Below are 27,574 nucleotides of genomic sequence, written 5' to 3' on the forward strand. Positions count from 1 at the left end.
CCATTATCACACGTGCACGCAGACATGCAGGTGATTATGCCTGAAGTGCTTCTGCAAAGAAACCATCACATGACCAGAGAAGCCGAGCACCTGCTGTCTTCCCTCCCTTCATAGCCATCCCGCGATAATTGCAATTAACTGGAAGTCTTGTAGTGAAAGCAAACATTGTTATGGAGATAATTCCAGCCGATCGCTAATGAGCACTTCACACAACTGGACTCCTTTTCCTGCTATTACACGGGTAGCTTATCTACTGCAACGCCCTCCATTCTCCATCAATGCCCCAAGTAATTAGAATAAACACGCCATAATAGCAACTGGCAAGCTAAAAAGTGAATCTGTGAAATCTTGCAGCCTTTCTGTCAGCTCTTCCTCGTCCTCAGAGCCTCCACCTGCCGCCAGACCTATGGTCTTACCACAATACCATCAGCACTGCCAGGAGTGTAATCCTCAGAGCCCCCCAGTATTCTCTGATCCCCACACACAGCGCAAGCACTGCAAGAGCGGAGGAGCCTCTGTCCCCAGCAGTCATTCCCGACACTACCAATGCCCCCTCCACCCTTCTGAGTGTGTGTCTTACTGTGGGCGCCCGCCCACGCCCACGGGGGCATGTGCGGAGAGGTGAGACCGTAAGTGCTGCGACAGCGCTTCATTCCACTCTGCCGTGTGTGAGGAAGTTGCAATCTTGAAATGTTTATTAAACATTCTTATAAAATTTTACATTTATAACGCAACTAAGCAAAACATTTGTGGTTTTTAAAAAATAAAAGTGCAAGCTCACATTCATTGAATATTTTTATGAAAGGATTACTGCTTCTAAATTTCGTGGACAGTCAACAATAGTAGAATAGCAGTTTGGATGCTACATAATTGTATTTGCGCCATCTGCTATTGGTTCTTATTAGAATCACATTTAGCAGTCGCTGCCCCCCAGGTTGGCCAAATGCCAGGGCATACGAAACAGTCTCAAAATGCAGAAAAAGAAATCAAATATTCCTATTAAACACATCCTATTTCATAGGCAGGTCGCAAAATCCGTAACACCAGTTACCAATCAACAATTTCTTTTTACTCAACTTTAGTCAAATCACAGTGAACATAAACATACATTAATATCGAAATATCATTAACATCTGAAAAAGGTTTGCTTCATAAAAAATTCATACTGTACATTTTATCCATGTTGTAAAGGGATTTCAATCATGCAAACTTACAATTTTTCAAACCCCAAAGAAACTCCACCATTTAGTTCTAAAAACTTTCCTATGGAAATTATGGAGGGCTGAGCTGCAATCATCAGCAGTTTTTTACCCACCCTCATTTTCCCCCACAAGCCATGTAAAAGGCACAATTTATACGTGGTAGCACCAGGTTGCTTGTGTGCGTCACAACTGCTTTGGTGAAACAAATTGATATGCATGCAGTAACTATCAAATCACACTTTCCAATAGAAATATCTTTAATCAATTAATAGTGTACACAGCAGTATTGGCCGCAAAGGTCTGGTCTGTCCACTCTTCCTACCCAAAGGTTGCACCACAGTTGGGGCATCTTCTCTGCTTTAACGCGAGGCAAAAGAGAATACCAATAGGGAAGAATATTATCGCACACAGGATCCCGCAGCAGGTGAAGTCATCCTCCAACCCTGCACGCTGGGCATCCGCCAACCACAACAACGGAGGTGGTAGTAGTCGGCTGCTCAATGATCATATATGTGCTTGGATATGGCGGGTGTGGGAGTGGAGTAGCATAACCTGTGGCCACGGCGTTGGGGTAGGGGTACGGAGGCGGCGCCTGGAAGCCCGGCTGGGCTGGCTGGAATCCCGGCGGCGGCGGGTTAATGGTCCCGTAGCTGTGCTGCCCGTAGCCCTCCTGCCCCGCAGGGCTGTAGGCGGGCGGTCGCTGCTCCAGCAGGGGCTTGTTATCCATGCTCCTCCCGGCAGCTCCGTTCCGCTGCCTCCCCGGGCACTCCTACCTGCTGATCCTGCTGCTCCCCGCCCGGCTCCACGGCAGCCACAAACTCACAGCAAACTCCCAGCAGCGGAGGAAGCGGCCGTGCTCTGCTGCTGAGGTAGTCACGAGACTGCAGTCATGTGATGCCCCCCGGCTGAGGCTCTCTTGTTCGGGAGACCGGGCGGTACCGGGCGGACACATCGAACGCTTCCCCCAGGCAGGGGGAAGCGGAAACCAAGTCCTCCCGGCCCCGCCCACAACCAGGCGGCGGCGGCCATCTTGAGGCGGCTCGGGCCGCGGCGGTGATCTCGGGGGTAAAACGAGGAGTGGGCACCCTCGAAATCTAAATAAAACACATAAAAATAAAAGAGAGAAGCCCCCCAAGCCCCCCCCAAGCCCCGCCCAAAAAAAAAAAAACGCGGGGTGCGCGCACTCGTTCGCGCTTATAGATATATAATTGATTTCTCTTCTAATTTTCTCAGGAACCACTGGAGGGATTTACACGATTTTACCAAAAGCGTGATCTGCATACCAGACACTACCATTTTGACAAGTTTGGTGTAATTCCCTTCAGCGGTTCAAGCTGTAGCTGAGTCTAAAGGTCCTATGGAAAATAACATGGGGAAAACACGTTTTGGGACCCCCCTTTTTTCTCAGCCCCCACTTGACGAATCCCCCCCAAATTTTCAGGGAAGGAGCGGAGCGGAGCGAGCCATCTTCTTTGAGAAATTTGCGAAGATTCATCAACCAGGGCCAAAGTTATTCCCAATAGAATGTTGGGGATTTCCTATGGAAACAGGTCCTAACTATACATACCTACTGGCGACCGCCAGTAGGTAATATATATATATATATATATATATATATATATATATATATATATATATATATATATATATATATATATATATATATATATATATATATATATATATATATATATATATATATATATATATATATATCACCAAGTACACAAGCGCTCAACTTTCATGTAACTATTAAGTGGATATGCAGTCACTCAAGTGAAGGAAACCAAAGAGTAAAGTCAGCTCAGCTGACCCATTGCCTCGTGCATTATGCTGTGGTAATGACATCAAAATGAAATTTGAATGTCGATTTAAACAGACAATTTGATGAAGCCTGATGATCAAAGCCCATCTAGGTCTGTAAATTATGCATGAGCTTTTGGAGAAACAATAGTCTGGTGAGAAAAATGCTGTAGCAGAGGTCACATCTGAAAAACCTGGCCTAGGTGCATCACTAAAGCATGGGACTGGGAAACTTGGGAGTTGAATGTTAATTCATTCTGTGATAGAGTAGATCAAGTGCTTTCATGATATTATGTTTTTTTTTTAAACAATGCACAAAATATAGGATTGAACCTCATTTCACTCAGTTTAGCCATTGCTATCAGCATGTGAGATTGTGTGTTCCAGCATCCCTCCTCCACTTTAGTTTTTACAATTTTTCAAATCTTTAACATTTTTGTTAACTAAGATGGACTATTTATGATGATAATCAAAACTTTAACTTAATATGTATCATTTTTACAGTTGTGTCCTAGAGTGGCTGATGGGATTACAGTTCTCCAAAAAGAGCTGAGTACTTTCAGAGGTGAGCATCTGGTTAGATTTATATTTTCACAGTGGAGCAACTGGGGATTTAAAAGCAGCCCTGGTAGAAGTGCTCAAACTAACCCCACTCCCTTCCTCTTTTGTGCTAGCTCTCACTTTCCATCCATTTATTTTCTCTTCTTCTCTCCTCTCTCTCTTCTCCCTCTATGATCACTATCTCGCTACCTTCCCCCTCTCTCCATCTCTTTCTCTCCCTTGAAGCTTCCCCATGCTTGCTGCAATTGCCTCCAGGAGCTGGGGAAAGTGACAAAGACACTAGGAACAGCCCAGTGCTTTTAAAACCAGCCAAAAGGACTCCAGCCAACCGGGGACATGCCCAGGGGAATAAAAGGCCTATCTGTCCCGGGTGTGCATATGTGGATTTGTTTATTTATTTAGGTATTTATTTATTTATTGTGAACATAAAAAGATTAACAAAGAAAGCTGTCTACCTGACCTGATTCATATGTGACATACGACCTGATGTGCAAAACCCTGGTTTCAAAATACTGTTCTCAAGTTGAGACCAGTATTTTTGCGACCAGTGTTGAATTTTGCACTGATATGTCAGTTCATTAAATGGTCTATTTGGAACGCACCTCATACATATTAATGCAGTAGGAAGCAAATTACGACTGATTATGACTGGATGCTTTTCATAGGAATGGTACCTGCTGGGGTCAGAACACCACCATGTCTGTGATCACATTTGAGCAAAGGAAATATTTTTTAATGCAGGCCATTTTCTTAAAAAAAACAGGGATGCATTTAAAAAAAAAGACAATTTTTTTAAATAGGTTTGTTTGAGAGTGAGCAATGGTCCTCTAGACCACTGCCTACTCTCCCTGTAAACCCTTTATTTTACATGTAGGAAAGAGAAAGAAGTCCCAAGAGAATGCCTTCCAATTTGTACCTGTATTACCACCTTTTTTGAGGATTAAGTAGCTTTTCAAAGGTTTGCAACCAAAATTGCAGTAACAAACTATTGATACATTACATAACAAATCACAATTTGTGATTGTCACAGAGCTCATCACTAAGTTCTACGTTGTTTAATATCTACATGCGCCCATTGGCGGACAGAGTTCAGGGATATGGCATCTCCGTGATTTCATATGCTGATGACACCCAGTTGGTGTTCTCACTTGATTCCAGGACTAATGGTGAGTCAAGCCAGATGGCTCCTTGTCTTAAACAAGTGGCTAAATGGATGACAGGGAGCTGTTTGAAATGGAACAGTGACAAAACCAAACTGATGGTTACTCGGTAAAGCAGGTGTACCCAGGCCTCTAGTCAGCTGGCCTAGCTGCCTAGGGATTGCTCCAGTCCCGAGCACTGCCATTAAGAAATTCGGTTTCTGGATGGATAAGGAGCTTACCATGGAGACCCAAGAAAGGAAGGTGGCAGGCACTTGCTTTGGGTTGTTAACAATGCCCTGCAAGATCCTTGACCTAATCCCTATACATCTAAGGAAAACGGTCACATCACGCCTGGACTATGGGAACTTGCTCCTTCTGGGTGCAGCTAAATATGTCATTAACAAGCTACAGCTAGTCCAGAATGCAGCGGCCAGACTTCTGTGTCAGAGTCCAATGCAACAATTAGTGAGGAAGCATCATAAGCAGTTACATTGGCTCCAGATAGAGGCAAGAATTAGGTTTAAAGCACTCTGCCTGACCCATAGAGCCATAAGCAACAAAGGGCACAGTAAGATCATAAATCCGGAAGGCCTATATCTCCCCAATATAAGGCTGAGGTCAGTCTCTAAGCGCATGTTAATAATTCCTAGAATAAAAAGGTGCCAGATGGGGGGAAGAGTTTTTTTCCACCTGGTGCCCAAGCTATGGAACTTACTTTTGCGAGATATGAGATTCATAGCATCAGAATCATCTTTCAGAAAAAAAAACTCAAAACCTGGTTGTTTAATGAGTGAGAATAACTTCCTCTTCTCTCACTTCACTGTGTCTCATGCCTAGCGCTGGGTGGCCTTCAGGTAGCCATGCGCTCTACAAATCCTCATAACATAACATAAACATAAAAATTTGGAAAGGATGTTCTAAACACATTCTTCCAAACTGCATTTTGGTATGCAGTATTCTCGAGGGCAAGGCACATTTTCTGGGCAAATCCACAGTGAAAGGACCTAATACCAGCACAATACACATACAAGTAAATGGAGCAATTAATTTTTCTTCTCACACTCTTTTTTATTTCAATGGAACACACGTTTTCTGTAAAGAAACTTATAAATAGTCCTGGATCTGCAAATTAATCATCTTTAGTACTTTTTTATGGTCAAAATATGGAATATGTAAAGTTTCTGTAACAGGGGTGGGGACATTTCAGAGATATTTGGGGAAACCGTGTGGCTTGGACCTTCAAGGTAGATTCTAAATAGTTGCGACCTTAGTTCTTTTGCAGTGGATGGTATCTTGATGATTGGACCTTTCAAGTACAATCTAAATAGATGAGTCTTTAATACTTTTCTGAATTTCTGGATTGTACCAAGAATGGGCCTGATTTAGAGTTCGGCAGATGGGTTACTCTGTCACAAATGTGACAAATATCACATGTGCCATATTTCAAGTTCATTAGTTGTCTGACAGAATATGGTTGGAGTAACAAGAAGAGGGTACAAAGTTCCCCGGGAAGAGTGATAAGGAAAAGAGGTGTGTGTGCCAGTAAGAGGGGGGAATCCCCTAGTTGTAACTAAAATCCTCACACACCCAGCAAGCTAGGTGTCATGCTTCATCATATGGGTTCTGCTCCTTGTCAGACTGGCGCTGCAATGTCTGACGGGCTCCCGAAACCGGGGCTCTTTATCGGAGATCTTTTGTTCCGGCCATATGGTGCATGCGTGTGAGAGGGCAGGGGGAGTGTGGTCGTGACAGGAGAGTGAGGATAAAAAAGGTAAGCCAGTCCACAACCTATTTTATTCTCGTGGTTGGCTTCCTTGGTTAAAAGGGGTGTAAGGGGAGGTAAGTTGCCCTGAAACTATCAGAGCCGGCTTAACTACTACCCTAAAGTATGGTCGACATGTTTCATGCCTGATGGCAATTCTTCAGGACCTTAATAAAGCAGTACCACACAGTGAAAGTTAATAGTGAAGGAACAATTTGTTGGTGAGGTATACAACCTTATGTTGTTGATAATACTGGATTGGCAGGCCGATTGGTCCTGCTGAAGTATTAAAACCTGTAAGGGTAAAGATGAAAACAATTCACAATTTTATCAGCGTCAGTGAAGTCTTCCACAGTGGAAGATTTACCCAACTGTAGTGCAGGCACACATACTCAACCTTATTGTGAAGGAATAAAAACCGTGCATTTATCAAAACAAGTTGTTGTTGGATTTATAGAATCAACTTATATGTGACACACCATGCAACGGTGATGACGATGAAGGTATATAGGCTAAAAAAGCTGTAATGTAGGAAAGGATTGTTGTAGGGAACAGGCTTACCCCGGAAGATTCCCTGAGGTACCTCACAGTCTGCTCCAGTGGGACCGGCTGGAAGGTAAGGTACCTAGTAGGGGGGGAATCATTGTTGCATTGTCAGGTGGTTGTTGATGCAGGAAAATGGGTCGTTGGTTACTAAGATCGTGTGGCTCCCCACCAATGCGGGCATGAAAGGGAGATTTGGCAAGTTGCCTCTCACTTAGGCTGGCGAGGTACCCCCATATGGCCCATGCTCCCTGGCCCAGCATGGGCAGGTCCGACAGACTGGCTAATGGGGTCATGTGCGCGCCGCACCAGGCACCCGCAGCGACCGAGTCGCGTCCCCAGATAACAGTGTCAAGGAAGCGCAACGAGGAGCCACTAAGCAGACCCGCACAGCGCGCAAACCCACACAGCCATCGCACAGACCTACAGGAAATACTGCCGCTTGGTCGCGACGGGCCACACGAGAGACCCGACCCCCCGCGGTACCGAGAGAGCAAGTGGTCAAGACTCACCGCATATCCGGTTCAGGGATCTCGTAGAGGACAAGGGGTATGTCTTACCGTATGTAAGCATCCGGTCCTGACCGGTGCACCTACCCCACGAGCGGCGTCTAGGACAAGACGCGGAGCAGCTGGTAACGGCCAGTGTTTGGAGACCGTGGGTTAAGTCTCCAGCTTCCGCCTACGTAATCACGTCCTGCCATAAAAGAATATGGTTGGAAACAAATATTGTGCAGCCAGAATATCATGTCAAAAATATTGAGGACCAAAATATTCAGATAGTAACTGCAATGAAGTAAGTATAAATGTTATATTCTTAACTCTACATCTACGTACCTTGAAGATACATATATCGTCAAGGTACATATATGTAGAATTGAATATAGTTAAAGTTTGCTCTCCCATAGAAACTACCTTCACAATGCTTTTGTCCTCGATATTCTTGATGCAATATTATATCCACACAATTCTCTTATATTTTATGCAAATAATAAGTGCATTATTTTCAAACTCTAAACCAGGCCCAAATTCATGTGAAAATTAATCAAATAGTAGTTTGCACAGGTGTCTGAATTTTATGAGGCACATACAATAAAGGCCTAAGTTTTTCACACTAGATATAGGCTACTTTCCCAGCACTAGAGCACCATCAGCCTGGTAGGGAGAAGAAGAGTTACATTGAAGTGGGCTTCTGCGTGGCCTGTTTTTCTCATGCAGGAGCAAGGGCATAATAAGTAGAAAAAAATGAAAAAGGAGTGCCAAGGACTCACTTAAATACAGAAGACAAAAAAGTGCATTTGAATGTGGCTGAAGTCCGTTTCTTAAAAATAGACACCAGCTTAACGCAGAGGTGCCACGCAGATGCCCCAATAGAACACAGTAATTTGGAGTATTTTAATATCGTGACATGAAATGGTTTGTTGAAAGACCTCTCTGAACGCCTTACCACACCACTAATTGCTACAGAAGCCTGCTCCCTTTCCTATAAAACTTCAAAGGAAAGCTCCTCCTATGATTGGCTCCGGAGGTCCTTTTGTTATGTTATGTAATGTGTATTTGTAAAGTGCACCATCACCCATGAGGGTATCATGGCACTGACCAGGTGTGTGCCTAGCCCTACCTAGTGCAATTTGGTTTACTGAAAAGCCAGGTCTTCAGCTTCTTGCAGAATTCAAGAAAACTAGATGAGACTCTGATGTGGATTTCTGTGCTTTATGAGCGATGTAAGAAAACAAACATCCAGATACCTTGCTCTGTATATGTATAGAATGTGTGCAACTAGGATTGCTGCTGAGCAGAGGTGCCAGGGTGATTGGTGGAAGGAAATGCAACTCATCGGGTACGTGCAGCTTAAGTTGTGCAGTTACTTAAATGTGTGAGGAGTTTGAAATTAGCTTGTTTATGTGTCTCAATCTAGTGAAGTTCCAAGTGGTGTTTTATGATGTGAGTTCAGTACAGGAGGTTGAGGCTTAGTCAGGCTGATGAGTTCCACATCGTTTGCAGCCTTGTGATGTTCTGCTTGGTCATCCTGGCATAGAGGGTGTTCCCTTAATCAAACTTTCTGATGACCTGGGCATGAGAGGCTGCTTTTTGGTGTTGCTTGGGAGCCATTTGAAGATCTTCCTCAGTTTCTTTAGGGTGTGGAAGCAGGAAGTAGAGATGATGTTAACTTGTGTGATCATGTCCAGTTTGTTGTCAGTGATGATTCTGAGGTTCCAGAGGTAAGTGCTTGATGTGGGTGTAGGTCCATTTTCGACTGCCACCAATTGGAGTTCCTTCACCTGCTATTTTGCAGCACATCACTACATCTGTCTTGCCAGAAGTTAGCTTGAAACAGTTGACTGTAATCCAGTTAGCAAATTCAGTCATGCAGGCAGTGAACATGTTTCTAGTGTTGGGCGTCTTATCGGAGAGGGAGAGTATGAGACGTGTGTTGTTGGCACAGGGTAGGATGTTGATGTTGTGTGGATGACTTTGGCCAGAGGGATCATGAATGTGTTGAAGGGGGTAGGGCTGAGTGATATACCTTGAAGCACTCTGCAGATGAGTTTGTGGGCTTCCGGGGAGTAAGACGCCCGCCTGCCAGCTTGTGTTGTATCTTTGGGATGAGCCTTCCCAGATATGATACAGTGCAAAAAGTAATTATCAAATGCAGATTCCACCTCACCCCTTTCCTTTCGTAGGAGCAGGACCAAGCACTAGCAAAAGGCCCTATAGGATGGGGTAGCCTATCATCCTCCAGACGGCCAGCAGAGCAATTAACCTGGCCCAGCAGGGGAAACATAAGCTTGTTATCAAATTAGGAACTACATCAAGGAAATATGACAAATCCTAAAGTCCATACATGAATAACACTAGGCTCTAGGCCTAACTATGGGGAAATGGTAATTTGGTGCAGATTTCACTCTTAATGTATAATACAATAAAGCACATACCCTTTTTCGTTAGACACTGTGAATGTACATACCGATTATAAGGCCCAAACTAGGTTAGTACCAGTCCCTGACAGGTCCCTTCTGCCACATGCTACCTGTGTGCAGATATTTGGCTCAGCGGGATAGTACCCCCCCTCTCAGCCACATGTCCATGCTCAGCCTACCCTGAGCTTTTTACCCCAACTGCACAGTAGTTGACCTTGTTTCAAAAGGCATACATTGATGGGTAACACTCTCAATCCCTTTAGACAGTTTACTGCTAGTGAGACTCAGTTAGTTGGACTCACAGTAAATGCTAGAAAATTGGTAGACCAACAAGTTAAAACCCAGGGGGTTAAATGGGACAGAACTCATTTTCCTACATTGCTGGAATAGAGGAATTGGAATTTGCGCACAAGGGCACTTTATTCTTGCCGTTTACATAATACAAACTGAATAAAAATATGTTTTCCACTTCCAAATATTTCAAATGTGAAATGTTGGTCTTTGATAAAAATTATTTGTGTTGAGTTAAGTGAATACATTTTTTAAAATGAGTTATTGATTGATTACTATTTATTTGCTAAACTCTCCACTACTCATTTAAGTTTGCAAGAAATACTGGTGTTGCCTGTTGTTTAACTTTCGGTTTTCTAAAATGTTGCCCTGTTTCAAAATATTCCTGCAATAGTAACACACAATAAGAAAAACAGTGAATTTGCCCTGTTTTTAATTTGTTGTATCTGAGCTAAATCGTATGGTATTGCCTCACAGCCTTTATTTGTGAATTATAGTTCTTATTTCTTTGTGCTTACACAAACTAATATCCTAGAGACAAACTATAAATTAGGATATTAAAGTCCTTCTCTCCCCATCAAACTGCCCCCTAATTAAGCACAGCAGTATCTTAACTCTGAGTGTCTTTGTATTATGGGTTTTTGAACTCTAAGCATACATTTGCTAGGCTAGCCACTACCTAGTAGTGTTCCTTGTTATTGAGTTAAGTCATGGTAACTTCTTTTCATGTATACTATTCCTTTTTCCAGAACAGCATCCTACCCATCATCTAATCAATTAAAGCTATTTGGCAACCCTTGATGTAAGAAGTGGGTTGAATCACAATGGAAAGGGTAATGGATGTTGGGAAGGAATCGGATGTTTCTCCTTCAAATCAATGTGTCCTCCTTTCCTCAGTTTTTAAGACAGAAAAGGTAGGGATAAGTCGAGGGGCACTTGCCCCTTGGCACTAGGAATAAGTAACAAAGTGCACAACTCTGTGTAGAGAGATTAGTTTCTACTTCAGGATATGCGGCTTTTCTCTAGTGTTGATACTTTATTTTTTTAATAGATGAGTCATATATCATATCATATATAGCTTTATTCGGAGTCAAAACAAACATCCATAAAAGTAATTCTACACATATAAAACATCGATCGATTTCATTCCATTACCACTGATAAAATACAATCCAATACAGTAAAAAAGTAGGGTAAACATAAGATCTGATTGTTAAAAACAACTATCTGCCACATTTTCCATTTAATATTTATACAAATAAAACTCCCCCTAATTTTTGAGTGTGCAATAAAGCAATATGTTTTCATATTATTTTCCAAGATTGCCTCTTCCTATGGCCCTTACTGCCTGTGCCCCTCAATTGTATAATCTATTTGCAGTGTTCTAGGTAATAGCTAGAGTCATACTCTTTCTTGCATAAAATATGGCCAATAAAAATGATGATATTCCGCAACAAATTTCGAGCGTTCGCAGAGATTGCATATACAAATAGGCAGGGCGACATTGTGTAAAACCTAACCGCCTTATAATTGGTAAAATGTAAAGCTTCCTATATTGGGAATAGAATTTACACAAGAGAACCACATGCATAGTGTTCTGTGGCATCCTGTCATCACAGGGACAGTTTATCAGTTTTGTAGATCAGTCATTCATAGTAGGGAAGCTCCATAGTCGATGGAATATGTCCAGTCTTAAACGTGTAAGAACGAACCTATGCATTGAGTTTAAAACAGTTTTGAGGTAGGGTTGCATATTAAAAGTAGTTAATATCAATTGATTATTTAATACAGAAGGTTTTAGGAGTTCAGTTGTCAAATCCAGATTTTCCAAGTGTGACATGGCTTCCCTTTTCATCATTTGTCTACTAATTGTAACTAACAGATTCGGTTTATCAAAATATTAGGGATGAGCCATCTCGAGAAAGAACTGCGGGATGTATGCCAGCCATGGAATAGGTATATATGAGGTTGATTTGATTCAGTCGACTATTATTGCTCGGTTGAGGTCTGTGTTTTTTGAGGTCCAGATTTTGTGCCACAGCAGAATAGGCTCTAGCTTGATTAGATTTGTAAGAAGAGGGGCACCAAGTTCACAGTGGAATACATTTACTGGCGTGGTTTTGGGGATTGCTAAAAGGTGTCTGAAAAATTAATTTTCTATTAATTGCACCTCTGTAAATTTCTTGTGTCTCCATATGCCCCCCATAAAGTGCTATACTAGTGCATTTTGCTTTATATATCTTCATCATCACATCCGGCGGATTATTTCCCAGACGTCTTGCAAAACTTCTGAGGGCCCAACATGCCTTGCTAAAAAGTGTTTTTCTATTTTTAATGGCCTTATTCCACGGCATGTCCTTGTCGAATGAGTCATAATCTAACTTTTGTCCGTATTCATATTAAAACGAAACCCATAGGCATGCATATTAGTCAATTAGGAATTTATGAAAGATAGAACACAAGTATGAAGGAATTGAGATCTGTGTAATTTTTGGTGGACCCTGCTTATAAGTATGGCCATTTTTGGTGTGGGGTTGCCAGAGGGACACTATAACTGATACTGGCTGCAGTTCCCACACTAAAAACAGGCCACTCCACGTTTTCTCCCAGAAATGGGTATTAACTGAATTGATCCAGAAATAACGAGTCCTTTACTATGGAAGTTTCCAAATTTGCTGAAGAAAACAGCTGATATTTTAGGAAAAGTGTAAGCTAGAGGCCCACAGGGGTGGTTGGGTCTACTTGAGTTCAGTGCTGGATACTTTCTGTCCTGGTGGAACATTATCTGCCCCCCCTGTGCTCCTACATGAGTTGGGGAGGGGTCAGGCTGCGTAAATGCTTGCAGCCCCTGTAGCAGCAAAGTGAGTTCCAATGACTCCAGACCAGGAATTATCGGCTCTGGAGTTTCAGGATGATACCAATTATTTTGGGCCTTGAGAACGGTTCTGGGCCTGCCAGACTCAGAACTTCATCTTCAATTATTGCTCTATGGTGAAATATACCAGCTCATAGTCAGGGCATGGAAGGGTCTTAGTTGTTGTTTAAAAAGCGCAACATCAGTTTTTTAAACACCTTTCGTCGTAAACAGGTGATCCATTCAAGAGCTGCCCTATAAGCACTCCCTATAAAAGGAAAATAAGAGTATGTTTGGCATTGCTTGAAAGTGGAAAGATCTCTTAATAAAGCAGCACTTACACCTTGTGTCATGCACAAGCTACGGATAATTATTAGTACTGACTTGATCGCCTGGACTGGCAAAAAACTATCTTTATATTGTCCGACATCTCCTTGACCAGCAGGGAAACGACGGGTGGAATAAAAATGAAGGGGCATATTAGCAAGGGAAGTATTGCCGCTTTTTTGGCGAATTGTGCTGAGGAAATATACATTTTATGGTCAAGTTGTGTTCCCTAGCGTGTACCCCACCGTCTCCATGTACCAGCTTAAAGTGCATGTAACTTCCCTCCTGTGCCAGCTATGAAGACGCAAATACATTTGCGTCCAACATTAACATGTCCTCTTTCAGACCCACCCTGAATGGGTTGAATAGTCCGTTCCTAAGTATGCTATGCCAACGTCTTTTTGTGGTGTACTTTACAGGTTTTTCAGCTCTGGCAAAATAGGCCCTGAATTCTGCCATCGAGCCTTTTTCCCTGCCTTCTGACTCTGAAAGCCTCAGCCCAGGTTGTCTCTGTACCCGTGACCTCTGACTTACTTTCTGTGCGGCTCCCGGCGCTTAGCACAGCCTGCTGCCTGCCAAGACTGACTTCAACCTTCGAAATATCTGTTCCGCTCCTCGAAAATACATTCCTGCCTACTAGTTTAAGTAAACATCCCCCCAGCTGCAGAGCAAAGGGCCCGGCCTCACTGTCTCCGTGCAAGTAATTCATAGCCCCTGTTACCATGGAAGGCCCATGCCCCTCGCATTCTCATGTAGACACTTAGGCGCTTATACACGCACTCACAGTCAGTATAGAATAGCTTCTGCCCCAGAGACCTTTTCCGTTTAGATAATATGGTTTCCAAACATCAGATATCAGATATGATAGAAGTACGAGTTGATCTGACATGCCAGACTTCTGTCTCTTTCCGCCAGTGTAAATGTCAAGTCCCCCTGCACCCTCCAGTTTCACGTCAATCACACGTCATGCAGCTGCGCGCGCACCCAAGCCTCAGATTTCTGCTGACATTACAAGATTTCTGCTTTGTGCCACCCACTTGTGACACCTACCTATGACGTTTCTAGCACACACCTCTAGTTCACGCCCAGTTCACGCCTTCTGATTACGTATTGCTAACACGTGGATGCTGTTATCTTGTCTTCTCTCAGCTGTTACGCCTACTGTATTGGTTTCTACTGTATGATTTAAGTATATAAGCTATGTATTGTCAATAAAATATTGCTCTATCCCTTCCTGAACCCCTGTGGTTGCAGGAACATGATATCCAGTTCTAGAACCATTCCTTTTTAAGGAATAAAACCCCTAAGAACTCTAACACCACGGACTCTGCCTCTTTCTTTCCGATTGAGTTATTATTGATTAAGTACTTACCTGCATAGAAATTAGGACGGTAAATCAAATATTTACCACATTATTCTGGCGCCCGAACAGGGACCCCTCCCCCACCCCACGCGCCGGTTGGTGCGTTGCAAGCTCTGTCCCCTGCCATCAGTTAGACGGAAACTACGCGTACTGGCAGGATTTCCTGTATCTCCCTCTGGCCCACGGAGGTGACGAAGACTGCGATCAGCACCCAGACGAGGCGGTGAGGAGTGCGGAGGATCCCGACCAGAGCCTAGCCGAAAGAAGCAAGGTCCGAGGTGTCAAGAGGCCCACCAGTTTCCGAAGTATCCACGTGTCGAGTCGAGTCGAGTCCGGTCCAGTCCAGTCGAGTTTTCCGAGGCCTTCTGTTTCCGTGCTTCCCGGTGAGTACCATTGCTGGGACGTATCAAGACGGGTTTGGGTACACAATTTCGGTCTGCACTGTTTTAGACAGTGTATCTGTGCTGTTTAGCAGTACATCAGTTATTCAAGTTTTTGCATTGTCTCTGACAGTGTATCTGTGCTGTTTAGCAGTACATCCAGTATAGGGGGTAGTCATATATGTCTCAAATGTCTTTCATGTGATTAATGTCGTGGTATGAGTGTGACTGTTTTTAAATGTGCATTATTGTGTTTTTGTGTAACTAGTCGTGTTCAGAATTAAGTAGCAAGGATTGAGCATTCAGTATTAAAGTAAACAAGATGCCGTTTTTCAACAAGTTAAAGCAGATAGGAACTAGGAAAGGGATACTAGAGGAAGAAATTCCTATCCCCCCTAGGGACACTCCTGGAAATTTTATGTACCACAAGCATGGCTTAGATGCCATATTGTATCTAGATTTATGGGCCGATTATACTAAGCATCTAGACGAGAAACACAGATGGCCTGTTACCGGAACATGGGATGCCGAGTGCATCATGAAGGTAGAAGAAGCGCTATGGAAAAAGAAAGCCAGACAATCTCAGAAAGACGCCATAGAATTTTGGCGTAAGGAATCACATAAGCGTGCTGAAAAAGCACTCCGTAGAGAAGACAGACTTAAAGAATCAGATAAAGCCCGAGAAAACGAATTAGTTACTGAAGGGATCCGAGTAAAATCAGAACAAGTAGACCGCGCACGAAACAATCTCGTAAATGGCATGTATCTTGTGGCCGAGGGTTCGCCTGAAGCCACTACAGAAATACCGAAAAATCTGCCGCCACCATTGGTTCCAACTAAAGTAAATCACAGGACTACTAAAGACATATTTCTGAATTCCTATCTAGAGGATGTAGCACCCGCTTACACTAATCTGCCTGTCCGTGTCCCGCCTACTGACGGTGACGGAGGTGGCAACCCGCCTCCAGACCATATCCCACCGTTACTGCAATCAGGTTTTCCCGTCCGACAGCCTGTCGTTCCTCCACCTCCACCACTTCCCGCACCTAAAATTGATATACCAAAACCGCTTCTACCTGATCCTACTAAAAGACAAGTTCAAGTACAGATACAGACTCCACAGAGAGATAATGTCCAAGCTTCCGCCTCAGGAGGTGCGACCGGGGGTTACCGGACCCCGCCACCAACACACAGATTACACCTTAGGGATATGCAGAACCCTTTTTCACTCCAATCACCCCGTCTCGACATACTCAAAGAACCGCTTCAAGTTTGCAGATACGATCCAGTACCCGGTAAAGACGATAGGATGTTTTTAGCATCACTACGCTTACGACATGCTACAGATTACCTACTGTTTTTCTCAGGAATGAAAGAGCACCTAGATAGAATATATCATTTTGTCCAGACTGGGGAAGACCCTGACAGTATTAAGGAGGCCATGGCACATCAGAAAGTTGACACTCAAGCATATATACTACGTTTTTTCATAAATTGTTTAATAAGAGAACGAGACAGGCCTGAGACAGAACAGGATGAATTAGATGGACTCAACAAGTGGGGTCAAAATATATCCGAAGGAAAACATGATAAAGGAGGTTGCATAGCCAGTATGTACAAGAGAATAAGAAAGGCGGTGATAGAAATACACGAAAAAGAGAAAGAAAAAGCTTCCTCCGAGGAGGAGGAAGAACCTGAAGAACCAGAAAAGACTACAGATACGATAGCGTATGTAGGTAAGGGAACTTACCTTAGGAAAGGCATTCGTCCGGAAAGCAAGAGAGTTTTTCTCTCTGGCATAACAAAACCGAATTCTCCGGAACATCAGTTCCAAGAGACTGATAAACGGCTTCGAGAACGAATGGGGTACCATGTACTCAATTCTATGGATGAACAAGAACTAGCCCGGTCAGCAGTATTATGGGCTGACAATCCGAACATATACAATGATGACACAATAGCGCAGACATTTTTGAACCTTTCCCCAGACGAGCAGAAATTAGCAGGTGTATACATGATTCAGCACCTCCTCACGTTATACAGAAACCAACATTCCGATCCAGGTCCCTTACACGATACATTAGAAGCACTACTCATGGATAGATGGAAAGGCCTAAGTACCAAGTTAATACAAATAATTCTAGAACAACGACACAGATACAACACTTTCGTAAGCTCCGAATATGTTCCCGCTCCGCCCCCAGAAAGAAAAATGTATCATATGGAGCGTCTGCATGGTATTGAAAGTCAGAACCCCTTACGAGAAGTACATCCAGTTATGGGTACCGATAATAACTTGAAACGTGTGTATGTACACACGCCTCTGACTAAGTTAGAACTGTTAGAAATGAAGAAACTAGTACCCTGTCATGATAAAGACCCTGCAGGTTTTCACAGAGAACTTAAAGACATGTTACTGATGGGGGATTACACATATGAAGATATCATGAAAATGTTAAAGGTACTACTGCCCACGGGCATCTACGAGAAACTCAAGGAAAAAGAATGGGAGGTGGGAGACAAAAAGATTGTATGGGCAGAAATAGAAGACGAGGAGGAAAAACGTACCCCAGGGCTAGGCCTTGGGGAGAAAACTAAAGCATTACCAGGTTTGATAGTACAGGTTCTGCCGAGATTACTGACAACTAGAAAGGAAGATTGGGACGCAATTTCGGCCTGTAAACAGAAACCAGATGAAGATACTAGTGACTTCTATTCAAGATTCGAGAAATGTTTCATTATTAATAGTGGTCTTAAACCAAGTAGCGAGTCGTACCTGCACCTTTTTGTATCAAAGTTAGTCGAGAATTCCCTGTTAGCAGTTAAAAACCGTGTATACAAGGTTGAGAGTACATGGCAAGCAAATACGCCATCACAGATGTTACAGATGTTACAATACCATCAGAACAGAATTAGAGAAGAACAGGATCATGAACAGAAACGTATGAAAGACACGAAAATGAAAATGTTAGTGGCCCAATCAGTTCCAGCCGACGGTCAGAGAAAGGGTACGACCCAGACAGGTCACGCCGCAGCTCCCGTTAAAGGGACATGCAACTATTGCAAGCAGCCAGGTCACTACGTACATGAATGTCCAGTTCTGAAACATAACATAGCAACAGGTAAAACTAAGGAAAGACCGCATCCGCCAAGACAGGACCAGGCCCAGCAACAGACTTCACAGAATGTACAGCCCATGCAGAATACACAGCCTATGCATGCTTCATCAAATGCAGCACAGACAGTAGCGGTATCACAGCCACAGCCCATTGCCGCGACTCAGCAAGTTTCCCAACAGATGTACCAGTATGCCCAATCTGCTTACCCCGATTATCCACGATACACATGAAACAGCCTAGAGAGAGATGAATTTGGCTTGCCTCTTATTGAAATTCCTGTAGATCAAGAGGGTCCTTATGTACACAGTCAAGTATTGGGAAAAGACAGAAAGTTTTTAATTGACACAGGGGCAAGTCGCACTACAATCAGCCATGATGAAGTCCCAGGGGCACCCCTCTCAGGCTCACAGAATGTTTCCCTTGGTTTTTCAGGACAGCCTATTGTAAATGAGGTATCAGAACCCGTCCCCCTGGCTGTGGGTCCGTTATCACGTGTTACAGACCTGTTACTTACGAAATCATGTCCAGAAAATCTGTTAGGTATCAAGACACTGAAGGCTCTAGGAGCAGTGATATGCTGTTCTCCGGAAGGAGTTAGACTCTTTTTGCGAGATTTCAAGGGTCACTATGTATTACGAGAGTTTGATGTCAGATCGAAAAATGTACCAGATCACTTGTGGGCACAAGGCCCAACTGATGTAGGCTGTATGCATATCACACCATACCGTGTTACACTCAAGCCAGGAGTTGTTTTACCCCGAATCAGACAATACAAGTTACCACCCGATGCTGTAGGGGCTTTATTGGAAATCATTGAAGAGCTCATTGCCCAAGGAGTAGTCGTAGAGACCGACTCCAATATCTGTAATTCCCCTATCATTCCGATTCTTAAACGTACTGATCCCAATGCACCGCCAGTATATCGGCTGGTGATTGATTTACGGGAACTGAATAAATGCATCATACCACAGTACCCTGTGGTCCCCGACATCTCATCCCTATTGACTGCTATTGATTCAGAAGCAACGTTCTTTACTGTAATTGATCTCAAGAACGCCTTCTTTAGTGTACCTATTGACCCAGAGAGCCAATACCTTTTCGGATTCAGTTTAAATGGACGAAGTTTCAAATTTTCACGCGCACCTAAAGGATTCACAGAAAGCCCCAGCATCTATAGTCAAGCACTGAAAAGACAACTCGATTGTATTCAAATGCCAGTTAACACCGCTTTACTGCAATACGTCGATGATCTGCTCATCACCGCACGAAGTGAGCCCGAATGTGAACAAGCATCACTGACAGTTCTACATTTTCTGGCCGACAAGGGACACAAGGTGTCTCCTTCGAAGCTACAATTCTGTGTTCAGCAAGTTGTGTACTTGGGTCACTTGCTGTCCAAAGTGGGGAGACAGCTCACTCCCGATCGCATTCAGTTAATTGTAAATATGCCACAACCCCAGACACAAAAGGAAGTGCGGGCCTTTATAGGCCTCACCTCGTACTGCAGACAATGGATTCCTCAGTATGCATTTCTAGCTAAACCACTCATTCAGTTAACAACACAGGAGGCAGCGACTTCGACTGTCCTCCCTTGGACTCAGGAACACACACAAGCCTTTGAAGAATTAAAGAAAGCTTTATGCCAAGCACCAGTTTTAGCGACACCATGTTACAGCAAACCTTTTACACTTTTTGTTACAGAACGTGATGGTACAGCGTTGTCTGTCCTCACTCAAGATCAAGCAGGTTCACATAAGCCTTGCACTTATTTTTCAAGTACATTGGATTCAGTAGCCCAGGCACTCCCTGCGTGCTTGAAGTCCGTAGCAGCGACAGCTTTAGCAATCAGACAGAGCGACTCAATTGTTTTAGGACATCAATTAACAGTACAAGTTCCACATTCTGTAGAGGTTCTTTTAAACAGAACTCAGACTCAACATTTGACTATAGCACGACTGACAGGTTATGAATTGACGCTATTCCAGCCACACATAGAAATCAGACGCTGCAGCATTCTAAACCCCGCAACATTGTTACCTTCAATTATGACAGATCCAGCCCTGCATGACTGTATAGAGATCATTAATGCAGTAACAAAGCCCCGACGAGACTTAACAGATGTCCCACTGACAAATCCAGACCTGACACTTTACGTGGATGGTTCATGTATGAGAACAAGTACAGGAGAATTAGTGGCCGCGTATGCAGTGACCACTGAAACTGAAGTTAAAGAAACATATCGTATTGATACACTGTCCGCTCAAGCGGCAGAGCTCATGGCTCTGACCCGAGCCTGTATACTAGCCAAGAACAGAAATGTTAATATATACACTGATTCCCGTTATGCTTTCGGAGTTGTACACGACTTCGGAATGTTATGGCAAGAACGAGGTTTCTTGACCTCTCATGGTGCCAAGATTCAACACGGTCCCCTCATTCAAGCACTGTTAGAAGCAATACATCTGCCTTCAGGCATTTCCGTCATGAAGTGTAAAGCACATACTAAAGTTACAGATTCCGTTTCCCAGGGTAACGACCTGGCAGACCAGACAGCAAAACATACAGCACTGACTCACACCCAGACAACTGACGTGACAAAGACAATAGTACCGACACAGTGTATGACAGTCAGGGATCCCACACTAGATGTAATCGATATTCAGACACATGCTACTACAGATGAAATAAAGAAATGGACCGAACTAGGAGGGATCCAGACAGATCAAGGTTGGATGACGAAGGGAAAATCTACATAGTTTCTCCCCGACTCTATGGTTCAAGTCATAATCAATACAGTACATAGTCCTGCACATCTAGGAGAGAAAGCGATGTTAGACAGTTTACAGAATCTCTGGTATAACAAACACTTACGAGCAGCAGCAAAACAGAAAGTGCCTACTTGCATGATCTGTTGTCAGTTCAATCCAGGAAAAAGTGTCCCCGTAGAGCAAGGTGGATTTCATCCTCCCGATCACCCTTTTGAAGTCCTCCAGATGGATTATATCCAGATGGACCGTTGTCGAGGATTCAAATATGTCCTCGTAATTGTTTGTGCACTTTCCCGTTGGACCGAAGCATATCCAGTCCCAGATTACACTGCTCCGACCACTGCCAGGCAGCTGGTTCGGGAATTCTTCCCACGGTACGGCTTGCCTCGTGTCGTGTACTCAGATAACGGACAGCCATTCTCATCCGAACTTATGAGACAGGTTTCCCTGCTGCTAGGATATCAGTGGAAATTCCATTGTGTCCGACATCCCGAAGCCGCTGGCCTTGTAGAGAGGCATAACCAGACACTCAAGACCCGCCTTGGTAAAATATGTAAAGAGAAAGGGGTCGACTGGATAGTCGCCCTGCCAGTTGCACTGTTCTACATGAGAATGGTTGCCCATTCGAGATCAGGACTATCCCCGTATGAAGTGGTCTTTGGCAGACCACCGAATATGTGGGGGACGCCCATTCCTAAGAAAATTACCGATGTTGATTGTAATATGCTGACAGATTACCTTGCCCCCTTGATGTCTGCACTCCAATCATGTCGTTCACAGGTTGCCGCAGCCTTCCCTGACAACACTGATGTAAAGCCGCATGATGTCCGTCCAGGAGATCTAGTCCTGATTAGGAACTTCGACAGGAAAAGTCCGCTGGAGCCCCGCTGGAAAGAGCCGAAGACCGTCCTTCTTACAACGAGGACCGCCATCAAAGTGGAAGGCAGAAAGGGGTGGATCCATACCAGCCATATAAAAAAGTGTAACAAACTAATGCCAGAAAAAGACTCGTCCACCCCCTCCAAAGACTGTATCGAACCTAGTGACTTTAAAGTTCCGAAACAAGAGAAAACTCCCCAAGAGGAGTATAGATTGAAAGTCCGATCTAGCAAGTCAGACAGTTTAATTGTTTAAGTCCTCCCCTAGGTGAATCGGTTAAATAGTTTCTGACATGTATCCTTTAGATCGAGATAGAGAGAGAGAGAGACAACTCAAGAAACGTACATATTGCAAATCACTCCGCAGTCACTGTATAGTGACATTATTGATTATGTTTTTTCTAAGTCTTCTGATTATTGTTGCGAGTATATTGCTTCCTATATACTACCCTATTTTCAAGCGTGAACAATCTGCTTACAATGTCACTGCTGAACATTCTTTTAGTGAATTACCTCCACACGAACTTTCTTACAGACTTGCGCTGCGCAACAACACATTCATTAGTATGTTACATCACTCCCATCAGACTAACAATGCTACAAACTGTTGGATATGTGGCCGACTCCCTCCCTACCAGAAATACAAGGGAGTTCTGCCCCTCTTTCCGTACCCGTTCACTCACAATGGCTCCTGTGGTGCATGGTTTAGAATAATTAATTCCTTAGATCCTGATATTGCTGTTTTCAAAGGGAGCTGGGTTTGGGGAAACTTGAACTTAGTTCTGCTTAACGCCTGTTACCCTGACAAGAAGGGGCTCCCCACTAGAATAGGAACTGATCTAGAAAATGAAGTATATGGATTAGGTAATTACACAATTAACCTTATGATTCTTACTGTCGAATCCGAAGCTGCACCAGTTCTCCCTGCTATGTCAGTATTACCAGTCACTGGTGAATTATGTGTCAGTAAGAAAGGTTCAGTACACTTAGGTCATAGTAATTGTACTACTGTGGTCGAATTCAGTGATCAAGGTAAATCTTCCTTTAGAGCTACTCGTCATTCCTACTTTGTTTGTGGTCATACCGCATACATACGCTTACCTCCCGATTGGGATGGTACCTGTTACATTGCATTCCTTCTGCCACCTGTTTTTCTAGCCCCTCCTGATTATCACAGAAATACAAATCTAGTAAAGAATAAACTCCGAAGAGATCTCCCGATTGTCGACTACACTGAAACGGCATGGGAGCAATACACAGATTTCAATAAAGGATTCTTTTTCTTCACAGGCCCCGTCCAAAATAGTAAATTAATACGCAGATTAACTAGAACACTTGAAGCAGTAGTGAATGAAACTGCCTCCGCCCTAGGTAACTTAACAGAGGAGCAGTCCGCCATGCGGGTTGTTGATCTTCAGAATCGTCTTCTTATTGACGTCATCTTGGCAGATAGAGGCGGAGCTTGTAAGGTCATCGGGTCAAGTTGCTGTGTTTTCATCCCAGAAAACGCGCCAACGGTATACCAAGCTATTACACGTCTTCATAAAATTGCAAATCTGATACATCAGAATCCAGGCACCTGGACTTGGTCCGGTTGGTTCTGGACAACGTTAACTGCTTGGGGATGGAAGATCCTATCCTTCCTAGGCATTGGCCTAGTCATAGTATTCAGTTGCTGCCTGTGCCTACAGTGTGGGCCAGCGATTTGTGGACTGTGTGCCACATCATGCATTGAACATTCCAGTTTTCTCTCAAAACGTGAGAGGAAGAAAGAAGAGCAAATGATGTTACAAGAACAAACTGATCGATTCATGAGGATCGATATATCATGAAGGGTCCGTAGGGAACAAGGAGGGAATGAGGAAATATAAATTTTATGGTCAAGTTGTGTTCCCTAGCGTGTACCCCACCGTCTCCATGTACCAGCTTAAAGTGCATGTAACTTCCCTCCTGTGCCAGCTATGAAGACGCAAATACATTTGCGTCCAACATTAACATGTCCTCTTTCAGACCCACCCTGAATGGGTTGAATAGTCCGTTACTAAGTATGCTATGCCAACGTCTTTTTGTGGTGTACTTTACACGTTTTTCAGCTCTGGCAAAATAGGCCCTGAATTCTGCCATCGAGCCTTTTTCCCTGCCTTCTGACTCTGAAAGCCTCAGCCCAGGCTGTCTCTGTACCCGTGACCTCTGACTTACTTTCTGTGCGGCTCCCGGCGCTTAGCACAGCCTGCTGCCTGCCAAGACTGACTTCAACCTTCGAATTATCTGTTCCGCTCCTCGAAAATACATTCCTGCCTACTAGTTTAAGTAAACATCCCCCCAGCTGCAGAGCAAAGGGCCCGGCCTCACTGTCTCCGTGCAAGTAATTCATAGCCCCTCTTACCATGGAAGGCCCATGCCCCTCGCATTCTCATGTAGACACTTAGGCGCTTATACACGCACTCACAGTCAGTAAAGAATAGCTTCTGCCCCAGAGACCTTTTCCGTTTAGATAATATGGTTCCCAAACATCAGATATCAGATATGATAGAAGTACGAGTTGATCTGACATGCCAGACTTCTGTCTCTTTCCGCCAGTGTAAATGTCAAGTCCCCCTGCACCCTCCAGTTTCACGTCAATCACACGTCATGCAGCTGCGCGCGCACCCAAGCCTCAGATTTCTGCTGACATTACAAGATTTCTGCTTTGTGCCACCCACTTGTGACACCTACCTATGACGTTTCTAGCACACACCTCTAGTTCACGCCCAGTTCACGCCTTCTGATTACGTATTGCTAACACGTGGATGCTGTTATCTTGTCTTCTCTCAGCTGTTACGCCTACTGTATTGGTTTCTACTGTATGATTTAAGTATATAAGCTATGTATTGTCAATAAAATATTGCTCTATCCCTTCCTGAACCCCTGTGGTTGCAGGAACATGATATCCAGTTCTAGAACCATTCCTTTTTAAGGAATAAAACCCCTAAGAACTCTAACACCACGGACTCTGCCTCTTTCTTTCCGATTGAGTTATTATTGATTAAGTACTTACCTGCATAGAAATTAGGACGGTAAATCAAATATTTACCACAGTGCTGAGAAAGCGTTGATACTTCTAGAACCCTATCCACAAGGGCATTTTAATGCCTGGCTCAAGCCCACTTTGCATGTCGGCGACAAACATCGCTAATGACATGCAAAGTGGGTGTTCCCACGTCCAACCACATGTAAAATGTGGTTGGAGGTGGGAACACCCTATTACCAAGGCAGGCGTTGGGAGAGGCAGATCTGCGATAAACTCGTTTATCGCAGGTCTCCCAACGCCTGCTCTGACCCGGTGTTAGGGCATTGATAACATGGAGGTGTGGATCATAAAGCTGAATTTACCCCACCATATTATCAAGGCACACATTAGCGCATGAAAACAATGTTTTCTTTTCATGCGCTAATGTGCCATATCGCCGACTATCGCCGTATTTCATTTCGCCTATGTGATGCGCATTGATAATTGCGCGATATCACAGGAAAAAAATCCGGCAATAGCAGGCGATATGGGAATGTGTGTTGTGCGTTTTCTAACGCACTTCTAGGTAATATGCCCCTATATCCTTCCTGTAGGTTTTGTGTGATGAAACAGGATAAACAGCCTATCAAAAATTCCACTAAATTAGCCAAAAATGTTTTATTCAAAAGCGGACAAACTACCACTGCTTTAGGGGCATCATGTGTGGTGACAAATAAAACAGAATCATCGATAATTTGCTTCTTTGATGAACGAAGATGGACAAAGATCAAACAGAGACTGGTGTTTTGCTGAGAACAATTCCGTTAGGAAGTTCAGATCAAATAAGACTGGCAGGGTCCGAATACATTGAAGTGCCCTCCCATTCAGAATTAAAGTAAATAGGCCGATCTGTATAAAAATAAAACCGTTAACACATTGTTTTGCTTCCTAAAATACTCTACAAATGGTGGCAGCTTTGAAATTCTGAATTATACTTTTTCAAAATTTGCAAGAGGCTGTTGTGGAAGGTAGAACTGAAACTATTGGATTGGTATGGATACACCAGTACCTCAATTGAAAAAATTGTTCAACTTGGCTTTCTTGTCTTGGTAAGTGCTCTTCTGCCTTTCCAATACTTGGTTTGACCTTTTAGTGAACCCGATGCACATGTAGGCAATTTGAATTTGGTGGATTCTGATTTTAGGCTGACTGGGTTTAGAGAGGCTATGTGAATGGCCACTGAAGTTAACCAAGAATGGTAGTGCACTAGGTGCAGAACTCTAAAACATTTTGTGGTATATGTCGGTGGGAAGCAGAGCAGTGTGTCATTCAAACATCTTTTACTGGTTCAAAACAAAAGCATATAAATTGTGGTAAGTTGTTATTTGAACACCTTTGCAGATCTTTGAGGGTTGACTTTTGGTATAAAGATACAGGAGTCCTACATCAGAAAGCAGGGACACAACACACCACATTAAGAAAACCTCAATCAAACAACAGCCTTGCAGCACAGGAGCAATGCAGCAACTATAGCAGAGCAGAATACACACACAATGCAACAAAGTATTACAACACCAAAGCAACACAGCAAAGCAACAAACTAAAATAACAACACAGGAACACAAACATTAAACAATAAGGCATTAGTATATCATGCCAACAAAACAACAGAACACACAAGTATGAAAACAAGCCTGCAGAAGAATAAATAACATTTAGAATACAGAAACAACAATGCAACAGCTTGCCTACACAACATGATAAATCAGCAAAATAACAATGTGGCACAACACAAGAAGATATTAAAAAATCTGTGAAACTGTTGTTTTTTAGGTGTGTTAGAATTTGTTGTGTTTTATGTTGAATTGATGTTTGATTGTTGTGATGTGCTGCTGTTTTGTGTTGCTTTTGTATTCTGCTGTGTTTTTTGGTATTACTGTTATGTGTTACTGGTTGTGATTCTCTTGCAGTTTGATATATTGGTGGTGTACTGTATTGTTTTATATGCTATTGCGTTGTTTAGCCATTGAATTACAGTGTTTTATTGTTTTAGATGTTACTGTTTTGTATTGTTGCTTAGGTTGGGATTGTGTTGCTTTGTTGCTGTGCTGTGTTTGAGTATGTCTGTTTTGTTTTGGTGGGTCTTATTTTGTTTTTCTTTCCTTGTTGTTTTGTTGGAGTTCCTTTTCAGAATTTTACAAATACTGCTAGGTTTCCGGACAAAAGCAGCACATTCAATTAAAGGGCAAGTGCAAAGCAACAATTTACCACTGTCAATTTTGGTAACAAAACACTAAGTGAACTCTTGAACTATTTATGATACTAGGCAGAACAACACAGTGGCCTGGACCATGCCTTAATATGGCACTTCTCAAGCTTGTTTTATGGTATCTGGCCCCAGCTATCTTCAACATGTACCTTCAGATGAGGGCATTTCAAAAAATAGCTTAATTGTTATAAAAAGGTGTGAAAGACTGCATTCTGAATTGTGCTCTCATTAGTGGCATTTGTTTTCTAATTCTGTGCAGTTCAAGCCCAATTTGATGCCCGTGCTGAAGCTGAATACTATCTAGTCATGCCTCCAGCAGTAGCTAAGCAGCACATTGACCTGTCTTTAAAGGTAACTAAAACGTGTTCTGCTTTTCTTCTTGAGTTGGTTGCCCATGAGTGGG

At 43.3% G+C, this 27,574-nt stretch overlaps 1 protein-coding gene and 1 pseudogene across 1 annotated transcript in view; one reads left to right on the forward strand and one right to left on the reverse strand.

Annotated features, from left to right (window-relative positions):
• LOC147705955 (bactericidal permeability-increasing protein-like) overlaps window positions 1-27,574 on the forward strand; it is a 168,549-nt gene that overhangs the window by 90,967 nt on the left and 50,008 nt on the right. Inside the window, exons 7-8 of the mRNA XM_086929580.1 lie at window positions 3,510-3,570; window positions 27,431-27,522. Of these exons, the coding sequence (XP_086785706.1) occupies window positions 3,510-3,570; window positions 27,431-27,522 (153 nt within the window). The remainder of the gene's footprint in view (window positions 1-3,509; window positions 3,571-27,430; window positions 27,523-27,574) is intronic.
• Window positions 1,487-2,073, reverse strand: LOC147705956 (membrane protein BRI3 pseudogene; annotated as a pseudogene).

This window comes from Lissotriton vulgaris, chromosome 7 (genome assembly GCF_964263255.1).
Source record: "Lissotriton vulgaris chromosome 7, aLisVul1.2, whole genome shotgun sequence".
In the NCBI taxonomy this organism is placed as follows: Eukaryota; Metazoa; Chordata; class Amphibia; order Caudata; family Salamandridae; genus Lissotriton; species Lissotriton vulgaris.